We start from the raw sequence: 15,668 nt of genomic DNA on the forward strand, positions 1-15,668 counted from the left end.
TGGCATTGAAGAGTAAATAACTACAGTTTGCTACCATGGTGTTGGTCATACTCAGGCATCAGCAGTTTTACTCATCATTGCTTCTGCATCATTAGTATAAATGTCAACACAGTAAAAAAAAAAAATTTTTTTTAAAGGCAAATGATACCTAATACTGTTGTGACAGTTGTTGACCCCATGTATTTCAGTGTCTGGGATTTGATTTTACCCTACCTACAAGCTAATAAGTTAAACAGTTACTACTTCATGGATGCTGGAAGAAGACACAAGACTCTTGAATCAGAGAAAAGAGGTCTTTGTTATTCATAGAACAGTGAGCAATAAGAGCATTATATTTACATTGGTCCCATGGTAGAGGACACAAGGAAGACCCAGATGGTTGCCTACATATGCAATGGATTGCATTAAAGGAGAGAAACTGGGACGAGGGTATAGATTAGTAGTAAAGTGCATGCCTAGCATGCACAAGATCCTGGGTTCAATTCCCAGTACCTCTGTTTAAAAAAAATTTTTCAATAAAATAAATAAATGAACAAATAGATAAACCTAAAGTTACCTCCCCCCATTTAAATAAGTAAGTAAGTAAGTAAGTAAGTAAGTAAGTAAGTAAATTAAATAAATAAATAAATAAATAAATAAATAAATAAATAAATAAATAAATAAATAAAGGACAGAAACAGTTGAGCTTGGGAAACCTACCATTTTATAGCAAGCAGTAAGCAGCCTGCTTGTTGGCCAAGAGGGAGACATCCTTCAAGTTTGTGCTTTGCAAACACAACCCTGAGAAATGTCCCAGGTAAAGGGACAATCAGAGCCTTATATTCTTGGCACACATAGCAGAAATGTGCAGGAACACTCAGGGCCCATGCAGATTTCCTGTCCCAACAGTGCATCCCTTGAAGGGATCTCAGGACCCACAGTGAACCTAGATCGTATTTTGAGAACCACTGGTTTTACCAGATTATAATTTCCTGTTAGAAAAATCACGTTAACTTTTTTCCTCAGTAAGTTATTTACTTTTCATCCTACTGAAAAAATGTCAGGTTCTTAAGAGTTCTTTAGCATCTCAGGTACCCTTATTTGTGCATAGAGGTCATGGAGCTTGCTTATCAGTTCCTTTCACATTTATTGAGTACTTACTTGTTTTACATCTTTATACTGTAAATCATAATACCTGTAAATTAATCCTGGTTACTTATCTACACATACTGTATTAAGTCTAAAGTAAACTAAACTGCCTCTAATCTGTTAAAAGATAGTGTGGTGAGTGATGTATTTCTTGAGGTGTTCTACAGAACCCTAGACCTGTGAAATGCTGCGTACTATGTATTCTCTGTGGTAATTTTTAAAGGCACAAGAATATACTATAGGATCTGAAATCAACAGTAAGAAAATAACTTAGCTTCATTTTACCACAAAGTCTCTAGCTAGCACTTTTCCCAATATTGTATTTTAACAACTCCTACTGAACTTGTAGTCCCCTTGAAGATATTGCTAGAATTTGGTGGAAGAGAGATGGGAAAGGCTCACCTGGTTTTTCATTTGCAACTAATAGGTTATATTCTCTCAACTTATTTGTTGCTTTGCTTAAGGCACTCTTGCCATGTTATAAAAGCTGATTTTTTTCCCTGAAAGACTTTTTTCTTTGCCAATTAGAAATCTTTTCGTACACTTGATACTTTGCTCTAAGATAGATCGATCGATCGATCAATCCTAGAATCCTAATGAATCTATTGTAAAGTGGTTCCCAGGCATTCTGTAAGTCATTAACCTGTGGTTTTTGTTTTTTCTTTTTCTTTCCTGGTTAAGTTCTTCTGGAAAACCAAATAATTTCAAGATGGATATCTTTTGTTTTCTCTCTCTGGTTGTGTTTATCAATGGTGGTGTGATTTTTGTATTCCATATTGGTTGGGTTCACCCACTGTTATTTCTACCCCTAATTGCTCTTTACTATTTAACAGTATTTCCCTCTGTGTTCCATCTAAATAATGCCACAGGGGTCACAGGCTTGTCCAAATTCCCTGACAGTGTCATCTAGCACGTACTCCTGCTGGACGTAGTAGTAGTCCTGTTGCTTTCCCTTCTTGCTGCTGCTGATTGAACATTCTCTCCTCCCCTTTCCCCAAGCTGCAGCCTCAGAATCCCTCTTCTTGTCCCCAGCTCTTGTGACTCATCTTGTTCTGAGGACAAAGTGAAAACTTTATAAAGCTGAGTCTAAAACTCCATCCTACATTTTGGTAAATATCCATTTCTTTTTTACATGAAGAAAATAGTAGATTTTAATAGTTAGTTGTTTTCACTAAGTTCTTTCTTGGCAAAATAAAAAGTTGGTAGCCTTTTATAAGACCTGCAGTTTTGTTTTGAATTTCACTATTTCAGGAAAGCCTAAACTCCGTTTCTTTAAGGTTTTATATTGCCCTAAGATTTTTTGATGCTAAGCAGTATGGCCTTCATTAATAAAGGAAAATGAAGATTAGAAGTGTGAACCAGATTTGAGGAAGAGGTGATTATGTTATGTTTTAAATCTTGGTGCTCTACAGTAGACAGTAGAACAAGTGAAAATATATTGGACTGAAAGAGAATTTGGGAGTGGCTATCAGAGAGGGTGAGCCTGAAGATACAGACTTTAGGAAATGAATATTCAATAGATTTAACATGAGAATGAGTAATAAGGTGTATAATGGGGAGAACAGCGTACCCATGCCTGAACCTTAGAGAATGCCCGCATTTTTGGCCTACAAAGAACAGGGACTAATGAAAACACTAAAACTTAAGAAGGAAACCTAAATATTATACTGGTAGTCAAAGTCTCAAGAAGGAGCTGTTCCTAAGTGTGAAGTAATGTCAAATGAGCAGTAAGCAGAAGTAGAGCTTTAGGAAGTCATTGGATTGGTGATTAAGACATCTCAGGAAAATCGTGGGGAATCCTTAGAAGAATGGAGGGATTAAAACAAATCTGAGTTTGGGAGTTCATCTGTTACAAAGGAATGAGTGCCCAACAAACCAGTCCTCTATAGATAACATTAATAACTCTGTAGAGCACACACATAAAAAACAACTACCTGAGGACTTTGGATATAAACTTTGCATAGTTTGGAGAAGAGTGAAAATGTGGAGCATGTAATCAGCTCAGAGTAAATTCCCAGTTTTCTGTGGTTTTATCCTTTGTGGCCACAGATGCAGTGACTGAAATTCCAACTGAAAGCCCACCACCATTCTGACTGGAAGAATCAGAAAGGAAAATGAGCCCAGAATAACCATGGTCACCAGAGTGAGAGGAACCCCAGAGAGAAGAAAGCTAGGAAAAGAAAACCCACGTTCTGTGTTTAAACTCAGCCCAATTCTCTAGCTCTCCCTGAGCCCAAGGATGTGCAGGCAAACTGAAAGCAGTTTGCAGCTAAGACGTAAAGGAATGAACTGCGATCCGAGTTTTTGCTCTTCAGTGGAGTGACAATTTGGAGTCTGAGTGTAACCAACTTAATTGCCTGCAAAACCAAAAATACCAACCCCCTTTGGCACCATATAACATAATTTCTCTCCAACATAATATTTACCATGTTCAGAGTACAGTCCAAAATTAATTCAACATATGAAGAGTCAAGAAAATGTGACCTAATTTTAAGGAACAGATACCAACCCTAAGATGATGCAGATTTTGAGACTATCAGACAAGGATTTTAAATCAGCTACTGTAACTATGCCCAGTCTTCTATTAAGAAGCAGGAAGTTATTTAGGAGTCTTCTATTACGGAGGCAGGACAGGAAGAGAATTAAGGTTTTGAGAGGATAGAATTAACAGTAAGGTACACCATTGTCATGCTTTGTCAAATGGTTAACTTTTAATAACAAGTTTGAGAAATATTTAAACTATGAAATTTTGGTTAAGAAACTATTGCTGAATTGCCCATGTCAACAAATGATCTGGCTTGGCAGAACTTGAGTAAATCTGTCTAGTAAACCTATTTGAGGGTGTAAATTTTTACTTGGACATTCTTGAGCGCAAAAAAGTCCATATCAAAGGTTTTTCCCTCTGTAGTATTTAAACGTCAAAACTTGGCATAATACTGTGCCTTATTTACTATAGAAAACTTTAAAATCAAAATACTTAATTCACAGGATTTTGTGGATTAAGTTAAATAAGTAATATATGCAAATTGCTTAAATAACAGCTATTTTCATGAAGTTATTTTATGTTCACCATGAAATGGTGTAACAAAATTTGTGACTAATGAAAAGGGTTTTCCCAGATAATTTCATTTTAAATGCAGTGTTTGAAGAAGGGAAGAGGGAAGCATGGAAAACCTTACTTTTTAAAGTTGGTCATTTATGTTATTTTTCTATTTTGCATTCATAAAAAGAGATTTTCACAATTCAGTATTTCTTCCTATGAAGAAAATAAAGATTTTTTAAACTACTAAGAAAGACTCAAAAGACAGGGAGTAGGAAAGTGTTAATCTCACTCTGCTTCAAATTAACTTCGTGGAATTAAAATTATAGTAAATGTGCAGTACTGGTAAAGGAATTTATTTTTTTTTAATGTTTTATTGTTAACATTGAACTAATAGAGGCTTTGGGGGATTTACATTAAAACCAAAACTTTGAAAGACTTTGGAAGTGATTGGGATATTTAATTTTATTTCTATATTGTTTATTTTCTTGCCACTTTCTTTAGAACTCTGGGATGGATCCCATTTTGTCCTGGAATTGTTCCCGCCCTGGCAGTGGGTTTGCCTAGCACACTGACATGCGGAACAGACAAGCCTTTTAGGATTTTTGTTCCTTTTGCTTTTCTAGGTTTTTAGTAAAATTATTGAGGGTGAGAGAACCATAGATTTCACATGGCTGTAAGTTCTTATAAATACAATTTCCTTGTATTTTTTAAAATTATCTTTTGTCTTCAAACTTTTCTTTTACTGTGTCTTATATTCCTATCAAATCTCTTGTAATTTTTTTCTGTTCCTATTTTCTTTTCTCTTCCGTCTTAGCCTTTTTCTCACTTTCTCTCTAATTCAGCCATATTCAGTGCTTCACTTCACCATAACATCTTTGTCTCAATATATCTAAAACTGGTAAATATTCAACTTCAGTTTCTCCTTTAACCTTTTATTCTTGATTTCAGAAATCTAAGTGATAAGTGAATCCTTATTTTCAGTTTCTTTTTCCACTGCTCATTTTTGCTTTTTCTGTAGTAAATTTTATCGAGTTAGTATTTATAACTATTCCACAATTTATATTCCCTTTACTAATCCATCTCATCTCACCGTGGCTTCTTTCTTGGTTTACATTGTTCCAAGTAAGAACATAACTCTCTTTTTTGTTTTTAAAATATAATCTCAGAAACGAAATCAAATATGGCTACACTCAGTTGCCTGAGCCACCTGAAAATAAATACTCTTATTGTGTGAAAGGATCTCAACCAGAGTGTGGAGGGAATTTTTCTTATGAACCCTGGAATAAAGCAATAGTCATTGCTATAGTTCAAACATACATCATTGAAAACTTACCACCTTAATTCAGTATTAGCCTTTTAAAGTTTAGATTTCTTCCATATGAGAGAATATACCAATAGGTATTAAGGAGTTTGAACTGAATTATCTTTAAAAGTTCCATAGCTCAATTTAATTTTGCTGACTTTAGTTGCGTAAAGTTTTTAAGAAGAAACATGATGCTGATTAAAATTTTTCATTGCGTTTCTATTTTCCCCCTGGCCTTGTGGCGGTATAAATTGACGAATAAAAATTGTATATATTTACGGTGTACAACATGATGCTTTGATATATGTATACATTATTAAATGATTATCACAGTCATCTTAGTAACATATCCATCACTTCACATAATTATCTTTCTTTTTTATTGTAGTGAAAACATTTAAGATTTACACTTGTAGCAAATTTCAAGTATACAATGTAGTAGTATTAACTGTAGTTGCTGTGCTATACATTAGATCTCCAGAACTTATTCATCCTGCATAACTGAAATTTTGTATTCTTTGACCAACATCTCCTGGTTGCCCCCACCTCCCAAACCCTAGCAACCACCATTCTACTCTGCTTCTATGAGTTCAGCTTTTTTAGCTTTCACATGTAAGTGAGATCATGCTGTAGTTTTCTGTGCCAGCCTTACTGCATGTAGCATGATGTCCTCCGGGTTTACCCATATTGTCTCAAGTGACAGGATTTCCTTCTTTTTTTTTTAAGGCTGCTGTATTCATTCTTAGAATACTCCTGTATACATATATGTAAACATATATTTGCACACAACATTCTACTGCATATCTACCACATTTTCTTTATCCATTCATCTATCGATGGACACTTAGATTGAATCCGTATCTTGGCTATTGTGACTCATCTCCTTATTTTTCATATTGGTTTATGAAAGGAACAAAATGTTTCTGCTTTTAGTACCAAATATTAAAAGGGCAGGCATTGGGGAAAATATACATTTCTTTCTTTGAAATGTTGATGTCTAACAGATCCTATATTCCAACACAAAAACATTTCCCAAGATCTTTCCATTAAGAATAAATGTGGTTTTGGACTAATGAAATATTAGCCACTTTTTGTTTTTTCTCCTTCTTAAATATCATTGCATATTCAACTAGGCCTTGAACAGAACATTTTTTTATATATATAATACACATCTATGAGAAGCTTAAACTGATTTACACTAAAACAAATTCTCCCAATTTACATAAGAGGAAATTTAAGGAATCATTTCACAACGTCTTCCAACTGTTTCAAATGGGTTTATCTTAATGATTTAGTTGAATGACTTATCCCCGTGCCATACTGGAAGTGTAAATGAAAAGTACGACGTGTAAAACTCTTATTTCAGTATTCATTCCACAAGTTCGCCATTTCCAAACTAGTACTTGGAACAGTTTATAATGTTAAGTATTTTAAGTTTTAGTACCTCAAAATAAATTCATTTGTTGAATGATTTAACGTTTAAAACCTCCAAAAATATAGTGTTCTGAGTTCTCTTGCTTTCTTATTTGAAGTTGTAATAACTTCAACTTCCTGCAGTACAGGGTCCACCTGGATAATATTTGAGAATAGAAAGAAAAATACTGGGGGAGTTGGGGAAGGGACAGTGGTAGAGTACATGCTTAGCATGCATGAGGTCCTGGGTTCAATCCCTAGTACCTCCATTTAAATAAATAACTAAATATAAATAAATAAATCTAATTATCTCTCCCCCTCCAAAAAAAAACAAAAAACATTTTTTAAAGAAAAATACAAGTTATCTCTTCAGATGTTTACTCTCTGGGATGCTCAGCAAACTGAGTAATCTTCATTAGGTAAGATAATTTAGCATTTAAAAGAAAGTCTTGAGTTTCTGGGGAAAGTGTTGGAGTTGCTATTGACTATACTAATTCTAAATCCTTTGAAGGAAAGAAATGATAATTTTCAGAAAGTTGTATCAGATTGCTATAATAGAAAATACTAACATTCTACACCCATCCTAGATAAACCTACTTCAAAAATGTCTGTCAGAGAACTGCTTTTGCCTTTTGAGTGGGAGTGGAGGCAGCTAACATGTTAAGGTCCCTTTTAAAATTTTTTCTTGGGATGTGCGGACATAAAACTTTCATTTGAAATATATCAACAGATTTATTTGGTGTGAATGAGAGAATTTATTTGGTGTGATTTATTTGGTGTGATTATACTTAGTATAATCAGCAATACTTTTCTTCAATAATTATAACAGAAATAATAGTAAACAGAGGTGTTCCTAACCCTAAAGAAGCTTGAAGACCTTAGTTTAGATACTTCATAGAAATTCCGCAATAAAGCAGTCCTCCCTTTACCCCCTGCCAAAACACCTAAGGAATCTTTACCAAATACATTCACCCACACCAGCTATCAAATCTAGACACCACAGAAGTCAACACCAGTTATTTGGCAAGCCAAACAAAAATTTACCATTCTTTTCCTACACCTCATTCTCCCCCTGCCTCCCCCACTTTAGCTTTCAAGGTTTAACTTCAGAAGCAGTCATTCCTACTTTATGTCAAAGTCAGTACTGTGAAAACTAGAATAGTATTCATTACTGTTTCTATGTTAACTATCTTCATTTTCAGGCTAAAATTACAGAGCACTACTTTTTGGTTCTTTCTGGCTCCTAATAAAATGGGATTTTTCATATTGAGAGTTTCTAATAGTAAATTTTAAAAGAAGATTAATCATTCCATTTAATTTAGTCACGTTTTTTTTATTTAATATATCAAATTGTCAAATGTTTCTGTTCTCTTAATATTACCTCTTCTCTGATTTTGTTGCTACAGATTTAATATAAAACAACTTTTTAAGGGTTTGTTTTCATACTTGTAGCATTCCGAATGATTGGTTAGCTTTAAAATGTTGCCTTTCTTCCTAGTCCACACTAAAATCCATTGAGTGTTCTAATTACACGTAACACTAAAGAAAAACCTTGTCTACCACTTTTAAAAACAAACTGTGAATGTGAAAATGTCTTCTGATAAGACTGCTTTATAAAGCTCAACAAAGCAGTTTTAATCTAGAAGAAAAGGCCTAAGTATTTGTCAGACAAAAAGTATGCAGCAGCAAATGATCTTTATTTTACCTCAATCTGACGACATAATATATAAAATCACAAATTGTTTGGGTTGCCAAGATTATATCTTACTAATTTACTAAACTGTAAAATAATACTCTATTTTAGAAATGTTATGCAAACACTAGTATTTAGAAAAAGCTGAGAAAGTAGAATAATAAACTGAAAAAATTGGCAAAGATACTAATTTTAAGAGAAACAAACTGGAATCAAGTTTTTTCCCTAAAGAACAAATAAGACTCCTAAGAAATTGGAAGAACCTTTTGAAAAGCAAGATTAAGGGAGATGTACTCAGATGATAAGAAACAATGAAGTAAAATTATCCATTTTAGTAATAGCTACAATGACCTTAATTGAATAAAATATAAAAAGTCACTAAATATAAAAGACTGGCTTGAATTTGAACTTAAATAAGACCTATACAGTTTTGGCTGAATTATAATTTATGATTGAATAATATTAGGACTCCTTCAAAGATTTGAATTTATCAGTTTGTAGCTTTAAAAGGTACACAAAATTTTCTAGGTATGACCGAAGATTTTTTTACAGCTCTGAACTATACAGTCAATTATTACTTGTTCTTTAATGTTGATTTTTAAATGTCATAATAAGTGTAATACCAGTGGAAGCCACAGGGTGGGAGTGGAAGGCAAGAACTTGTGTTAAAGCAGCTTAAATACATAATTGCACTATCTTTAAAATGCTTGTTAAATGCTAAGGACTGTAGCTTAGTTTTCTTTATTCCTGTAATACAGCTGCATTCCTCAGCAAAGACTCTATAACAAAATACAAAGACATTGATTTAAATGTATAGGCCAGTAATGGAAAAGAAGTAAACACACACAAACACAGGGATTTTTTTTTCCTTAAGTTTCTAGTCATGTCAGTTGCTTGTTGGTCAGAGTAGCAATTTGATCAATATATGAATTTGAGGAAATTTCTTGAATTATCAATACTGGAAATAGTAATTGAAGAAGTTACCAGAAATACATCATGTCTTCATCTTATTTTTCTGCCTTCACTTTCCTTTTTCCCTGCTCTCATTTTAAAAATTCTGTTGTACATTATATATGTATATATCTGTAAGCTAACTAAACTTTCTTTTTGATGAAGATGTGTTTTCTGTCAACCCATTCTCATTTGAGTATAGAAGCAATTTAAAGTGGTAATTATTTTATATCTTTAAGGTAAGAAGACAAGAGATTTCTTCTCCAAGAAAAGAAACATCACCAAGGAGTCTTGGCATTCATTCATTCCATGAAAGGTAGTTCTATATTCTTTTTTGCCAACTCTACAAATTATAAAATTGAAATATGTTTTTATTTACATATTTTAAAATTTTAGCAATCGTGAGAAAATATAGCAGCCTTTTACAACTAGAAGAGACCATCTCAAGCCTCCTCCATGTTAAAGTGACCTAAATAAGCTACACAGTTAATAGCAGAGATGGGTCTAAAACCTGAATTTTCTGGAGCTCTCATACTTCAGTAGAACAAATATTATGGCCACATTGTTTGATATGGATGGATTTTAATGTTAACCTTATCAAAGTGAGGAATATTTTCCTTCTGTTTACAGAGAACGAAAAGTCAATACAGCATAGTGTGATATATGAATAAGTAGATATGCTAGTGTGCGCTACATTCATGTATTAGAACTTTGTCACTTTGTGTCTGGCTCTCCAAATATTAGAGCTATTTTAGGAGACATTTTAGGAATTTAAAGTGATTTTTTTTAACTTTAACCTTTCTTTAATACTTTTGTTTTTTATAGAAGCACAAGATTACAGCTTTCCAGAGACTATTTCTTTAAAACAGTAAAATTAATTAAATAAAAATAGCAGTTATCTTTAGTATCTGTTGCATTTCCTGATTCTAAAAAGAATACATGTTTATTGACAAATTAAAATGGAAAATATGCAAAGTACAAAATGGAAGTTTCCCCAAGTCTAGCCACTTCACCAGCACTTCTAAACAAACATTTTGTTATATGCTTTAAAATAGAGAGGAAGAGAAAATCCCTGCTCCCTTCCCACCCTCCTCCTTGACCCTCCCCAAGAGGTGGGGATGCTTATCCAGTCAGATTCCAAGACACTTTGCATTACAAGACGGCACCCCTTAGTGAAGCTGTTCTCTTATGCTTCCTCCTTCCTTGTGATTGGTGCTGAATAAAAGGTCAAGGGGATATCTGGTCTTTTTTCCTCTCAAATGTCTGCTGAAACTCCCTTCCCCCGAATCTCCTGTTATTCCGTGTGGCTTACTGGAATATCAGTAAGATCCCAAGACGCTGTATGTATTTAGACAAATAAAGAAGCTAGAGTACATGTTCCATATGCGCTCACTAGATTCCTAATAATAAAATGATTCTTTATGTTTTAAACTTCAAATTTCGGTGATTATTTTGTGGTACATTAAAAGGTGCTGTGCCAATTAAATCATAACAAAAAAATTTGAAGATATAGCCTTACATTTCAGAATACTGATTTGCTTTTAGGGGTTCTATAGAGAAGACTTTCCGGGATCTGAAAGAAGAATTTCATAGAATATGCATGCTGGCAAAAGCACAAAAAGACCACTTAAGCAAACTTAATGTACCAACCACTGCAACTGGTAAGGTTTGATTTAATGTACAGTAATACTAACTTTATTGGTTGAATTTGATTTCTTTTTGATTGTGAAAATATTTCTAAATGCTTATTAAGTGCTGAGGATCTGCATCTTGTGCCTCTCACCACCTATAATGGGTAAGTTCTGTTTTAAGTTCTGTAATGTATGACCTTATATAATTACTGGCCTTTCCCCCTCCCTCTATTTTGTGTGGCACTGTATAGATTGAATTGAATGACACAATTACTAATCATCTTAATGAGGAGTCCCACCTTGGAAAAGTAATACAGGATATATCACTCAAAGTCTTCAGTTGCTATTTGGGAGTCTTATTGAATATTAATTGATATGTGAGGAAGCAGCCTTGGAGCTGCACTACCATGTATAAGCAAAGTAAAATTATAACATTAGGTTTGTTTTTAACTTCTGCCTGAAAGTTAAACACCATGGATAGATTCTTATAATTTGGTTCAAGAAATAAACATTTCACATTTCATGAGGCCAATTCTGTTGGAGGCACAATGTACAAATGTAGTATAAAATATAACTTAAAAGGAGTATCTGTTTTACAGATACGTTGCAGCGTGTTTTTTAAAAGCTCCACCCTTCCCTAAAACCCCAGACTGGCTTCCTGGTGTTTGCTCCAGTAGGTCGGTATGAATAGCAAAATACTAGGGATTGAATCTGGCTACCAAGCACTCTGTAAACAAAAGGAAGGTAAGCCGATCATTTATAATGATAAATTCTCCTTTACCCTTGTGATTTGAGATATGCTGCATATAATTCCCAAGAGATGTGATTTACAGTTTTCACTCTGAAAGACGTTGCAGCAGTGCTAACACTCCTTTAATTAAAGATCACTTTGCATTTCTTACAGCTCTTATAGCTAGGTTATTTAAAAATCATTTCATAGTGCAAATTCACTTTTTGCTTACTACTACCATCTTATTTTCAGAAAAGGTATACGTGTGCTGTTGGAGAAGCAAAACAATCTTTGTAGACAGACTTAATTTATCTCTTCCCCTCCCTTCCCTCTACTTCCCCAAAAAGAACTCCAATTTTTCCACCTTAATTTTTGTAATTTTCATGAGAAATTGATTTTTGTGCAGACTAAAGACACTAGGTACTTCTGAAGTAAAAGAAATATTTTTATTTATTTAAACTCTACTAGCTACAGAGATGTACCCAGAATTCATAAACATGCTTTTTTTGAACATCAGCATCTTTTCAAAGCATTGTAATGGTGACATATTCGTAGTTACACAGAGAACCTACCCCATTATCAATGGCTTAATACTTTGACCATTTTTAAATTGCACAGATCTAAATCTGAGTATGTATCTGTCAACTAGAATACAGTGTTTAACTTCAATTTCTTCCCCACTAAAATGCTTTCTAACATTATTCTTGTGCTTTATATTAACTGCATCACAAATAATAAATACAACATTATTCTTGAAATGTTTTAGATCCTCTGTGCTACTGACTCCAGTGAAGTTTTGCTGGGTCTAAACAAACCAAAATATCAAATACTGTGTTTCTGACAGTAGTAGATCAAAGAGGGAAAGAAACAAAAAGAAATGTCAGAAAAAAATGCCTATTCAGGTTTTTTTTAAGCATAAACAGTACATTTAATACAAATATAAAGGAACTATTTTTAATATGATTTGCATAATACAACTTATTGTCCTGTTATTTTTTATTAAAATTTGATTTTTACTTTAAATAAACAGATATAATTCATGAATTGCTGAGTTAGTAGACTTGTACATTTCCTTTTTATTACTTTTTTCTTCTCCTCATTCATATATTGACAATAGCCTTGAGAAAGGATAAAGGTAAAATGCATGTTTAAGCAAATGTGGTTTCACAAAAAGCACTATTTAGTCCATAAAGCAGGGTCATATTTCAGTGGAGATCAGGAGAGAAGGATACAGGATTAGAGGTGACAAACAACCATCAGACCTTTTTTTTTGGTCAATATACAAGGTAGTCAAAGTAAGAAGCAGTCTAAATGGACAGCCTGTACTTAAAATTTAGAAATTTAAAAAAATTTCTTATTTTACTTTTTTTCCTTGCAGAAATGTGTCCTTGAAGTTTAAAAAAAAGGCAGTTTGCTCATCTGATCATATTTCTTAGTGTGGTGTCAGAATAGCAAGTGCTTTCATGTACCTCGTTTGGGTTTTATGCTTTCTAAGCTTGGATTTCTAGTAGCCTTAGAAATCTTAGGTTTAAATTTTTTTATTTTTATATGTTAATAGATAGTAACTCTCACTGCTTGAGCAGATTAATCAGATTATTTTAATGTGCTGAGTTATGCTAGCTAGCTATACTGAAGGAAAATACATGCTTTATTGCACCTGTTTGGGTTTTCCATGTTTTGTTCACAAGGGGATTAGGGCTACAACTGGAAAAGAAATTCAGAGCACATTTCTGCCATTTTGGAGACTCTTCTCTATAATGAAGAAACTAACATGTTCAATTTAGCATAATGGTTCAGAGCATAGGCTGCTGGGATCCAGTTCCAGATCTACTACTCATTCATTAGCTGTGTGGCCTTGGGATCAATCTCTCCATGTCTCCGTTCCTTTACACATAAAGTGGGGATAATATAGTGCCTATCACACACTGGTTCTGAATGTGAAATGAATTAATGCACATAGAATGGTTATAACCGTGTGTGGCACATAGAAGTGCTATTAATGTTAATACTGGTCATTAGCAGCTGCAGCACATTCTTCAGCATTCACTTGTTCTCCTATTGAAGAACATTTTGATAAGTGTTTCCTCCTTCTCAGGTTTACATAACTTGGTTGCCTCAACAGCTGGTTTTCCTGATTTGTTATTTGCAATTAGTAAATGTAATCTACAAAGAAAGTACTGTTTCTTAAAATTTCCTGCTACTTTTAAGTTTACTACAAGGAAAAATGACTACTTGAGAGTTAATAGACTTGAAGAACCTCAGAGGACAAAGAAATCCTGTTAAACAGTTGAGCTTGGTCTCAGTTACTATACCTCTCCTAGTCAGACAGATTATCTAGTAAAAGTAGATTATTATACTAGGATATGTGGGAAAGAATGTATTTATTGAGGGGTACTGGGATAAGTGGGAAACAATACATAGTTTAGGACCTCAAGAGACCTACTTTAATGAGAGAAAGAGGTATATTTGAAAATACGATACAGAGTGTTTAGTCCTCAGGGCACCAGGAGTCATGCCTAGACCGATCTTGGGAAGCCAGCGAGCCATCCAGAGAAAATAGTATCTAAGCCAAGAAGTGAAGGACAAATAAGAGTCAGGCTAAGAGTAATAATGGAAGGAGACAGTTCTGGCAGTCCCAGAGACGAGAGCATGGCTGTTCGGAGAACTGTACCAAAGTTCATTACAGCCAGGAGTGAAACAGATATGGTGAAAGATTAGAGCATGGAGAGGTAACTAAGGGCCAATCATGAGTAGTTTTATATGAGTTTTAAGGCTGAAGGCCTTGGAGAGCCATGAAAAAGTTTTATTAAAAGGATAACATGATCAGATCTGTACTTTAGAAAAACTAAGGGAGGGTAGGGGGAAAGCAGTGTGCACAACAGAGTGTATATGAGAGAAATTTAGAAGCAAGGAAACAGGCCAAAGGCTGCTGTAATAATTCAGTAAGAGAAGAAGGTATGTACTAAAGAGAGGCAGTAGGTATATGAAAGGGTGAACCAAAGAAGTTGTTTGCATTGTACTGCAATCGTGTCCAAACAGAAAACATCTCATGTTGGAATGTGCTGTGCCCAAGACAGAAGGGTGTCATGAGATTGCAAAGACCAGAGGAAGGGAAAGGAACTGACATTTGCTGAGTGCCTACTAACCTGGACGGACACTGTGTGCAGGGCTCTGTATACTGTGTCTGCTTAAATCGGCATCATTGGTTAATGTACAGCTTCACTGATGACTACCTTTTAAAGTGCTAATTAAAAAAATTTTTTTACCATTTGTTCATTTGATGAAAATACACACATTACCAACCTCCAACCTCACTGCTTTCTTGAAGTAACATTGTGGAACATAACTTAGCTTTTTATAATGTCTTAGTACCATCAACATGGAGAATGCTTTGATCATTGCTTTTTTTTGCATTGAAAAATGTAGCCCTTATTGGCTCTTTGCTAAACTGTAGTGTTTTCTGAGTTCTTATATCTGCTTTTTTGTTTGTTGTGTCCTCTAGTGCTTTTAGCTCTTATTGATTTGTATATCTGCTTTCAACAACTCATATCCATACTTTGTAACCTGCTGCTTCTAACCAGGTATGAACTAGAGAAACATCGTCAAGCTTGTTAGGACAAGTCTCAAATTAGAATAAGAGCAAAATTCATCTTTCTCTGGGCCTTGTGGCTGTAAGCTGGACCCCTCAAAAGCAGTTTTACTTACTTTCTAGCTTTTGCCTATGTCCTAGAGGTGAGTTAGTTAGATAAGTGGCTTCTACATAAATGAGCTACAGA

General features: G+C 34.2%; 1 protein-coding gene across 7 annotated transcripts in view; it reads left to right on the forward strand.

Moving 5' to 3' along the window:
- Positions 1-15,668, forward strand: part of TANK (TRAF family member associated NFKB activator) — a 79,800-nt gene that overhangs the window by 58,503 nt on the left and 5,629 nt on the right. For all 7 annotated transcript variants that reach the window (XM_010971371.3, XM_045507585.2, XM_010971370.3 and 4 more), the window contains exons 5-6: positions 9,771-9,847; positions 11,077-11,192. In XM_010971371.3, the coding sequence (XP_010969673.1) occupies positions 9,771-9,847; positions 11,077-11,192 (193 nt within the window). The remainder of the gene's footprint in view (positions 1-9,770; positions 9,848-11,076; positions 11,193-15,668) is intronic.

The sequence above is a fragment of the Camelus bactrianus genome, chromosome 5 (assembly GCF_048773025.1).
Source record: "Camelus bactrianus isolate YW-2024 breed Bactrian camel chromosome 5, ASM4877302v1, whole genome shotgun sequence".
In the NCBI taxonomy this organism is placed as follows: Eukaryota; Metazoa; Chordata; class Mammalia; order Artiodactyla; family Camelidae; genus Camelus; species Camelus bactrianus.